General features: G+C 58.8%; 1 protein-coding gene across 1 annotated transcript in view; it reads right to left on the reverse strand.

Annotated features, from left to right (window-relative positions):
- Positions 1 to 1,061, reverse strand: part of SPIRE2 (spire-type actin nucleation factor 2) — a 4,148-nt gene that overhangs the window by 2,235 nt on the left and 852 nt on the right. Inside the window, 3 exon segments of the mRNA XM_009072973.1 lie at positions 16 to 102; positions 184 to 348; positions 426 to 506. Coding sequence (XP_009071221.1) covers positions 16 to 102; positions 184 to 348; positions 426 to 506 — 333 coding nt within the window.

Raw genomic sequence — 1,061 nt, forward strand, 5'->3', positions numbered from 1 at the left:
GGTGCCAGTGTTCACCTGCTTCAGAGGGGGCCGTGAGCGGATGAAGTCAAGGATGAGCTCATGGGCATCCTTCTTCACCCGGGGGGGAATGTCCCCATCCACCTGGGGAGGGCAAGAGGGTCAGTGCCAGGCTGGGGGTGGCAGGGTGGCAGGGTGAGGGGCTGGCATGGTGACTGCACTCACCATAACCTTGCGGAGTTTGTAGTTGCGTGCGCGGATGTCCTGCATGAGCATCTCGAAGGGGGTGAGCTGGTACTCTGTGGGCAGTGGGTTGTACTGCTTCTCCTGCACCTTCTTCAGCTTCACACCGTGCCGCAGCTCCCGCATCAGCTGCACCCACAGCCGGGCCTGGGGGGGGACACAGACACTGGGTCAGTGTCCATTCATCCTCACCATGGCCCCTGTGCCCAGTCACACCACCGTACCCAGTCGGTGTTACGCAAGCTGCCCAGCTCCGCCGCTGGCCGCTCCTCCTCTTCCTCATCCTCCTTCAGTTTCTGCAGCAGCTGTTGGGGCACAAGACACTGTCATCCTGCCCCAATGGCATTGAGAGTCCAGCTGGGACCATGCCATGGCACTGCAGCACTGAGGTGCACTGCAAAACACCTCCATTCCCAGCTGGCACAGCACTCTGGGAGAGGGTGTCTGGCCAAACATCAGTACCCACAGTGCCACAGCACAGTGCCCTAGGAGAGGGTGTACGGGCAAATGCTGGAGCCAGGATCCCTGGTTAGGATGGGCAGAGGAGACATCACACTCGCCCCAGCGCCTTAACCCCATGGGTGGCTCTCCCTTCTGTTGGAGAATGGCTAAGAGAGCAGGGACATAATCCTGGGGAAGGCCAAAAAGAGCTAGGCCACAGTCCCCTGGGAACGTACAGACACAGTCCAGGGAACGCAGCTGGGAATGCAGTGTACAAGCAAGGCTCTGGAGATAGTAACATATATAGATAGGGAGTAACTCAGCTGGGCAGATGGCAGGGGTAACTCGTCCTTGAGGGTGAAACAAACAAGTTCGAGAAAAACAGCTAGGAATGCACCCAAGCCTGGGAAAGCAGGAGG

The sequence above is a fragment of the Acanthisitta chloris genome, unplaced genomic scaffold, assembly GCF_000695815.1.
Source record: "Acanthisitta chloris isolate BGI_N310 unplaced genomic scaffold, ASM69581v1 scaffold6334, whole genome shotgun sequence".
In the NCBI taxonomy this organism is placed as follows: domain Eukaryota; kingdom Metazoa; phylum Chordata; class Aves; order Passeriformes; family Acanthisittidae; genus Acanthisitta; species Acanthisitta chloris.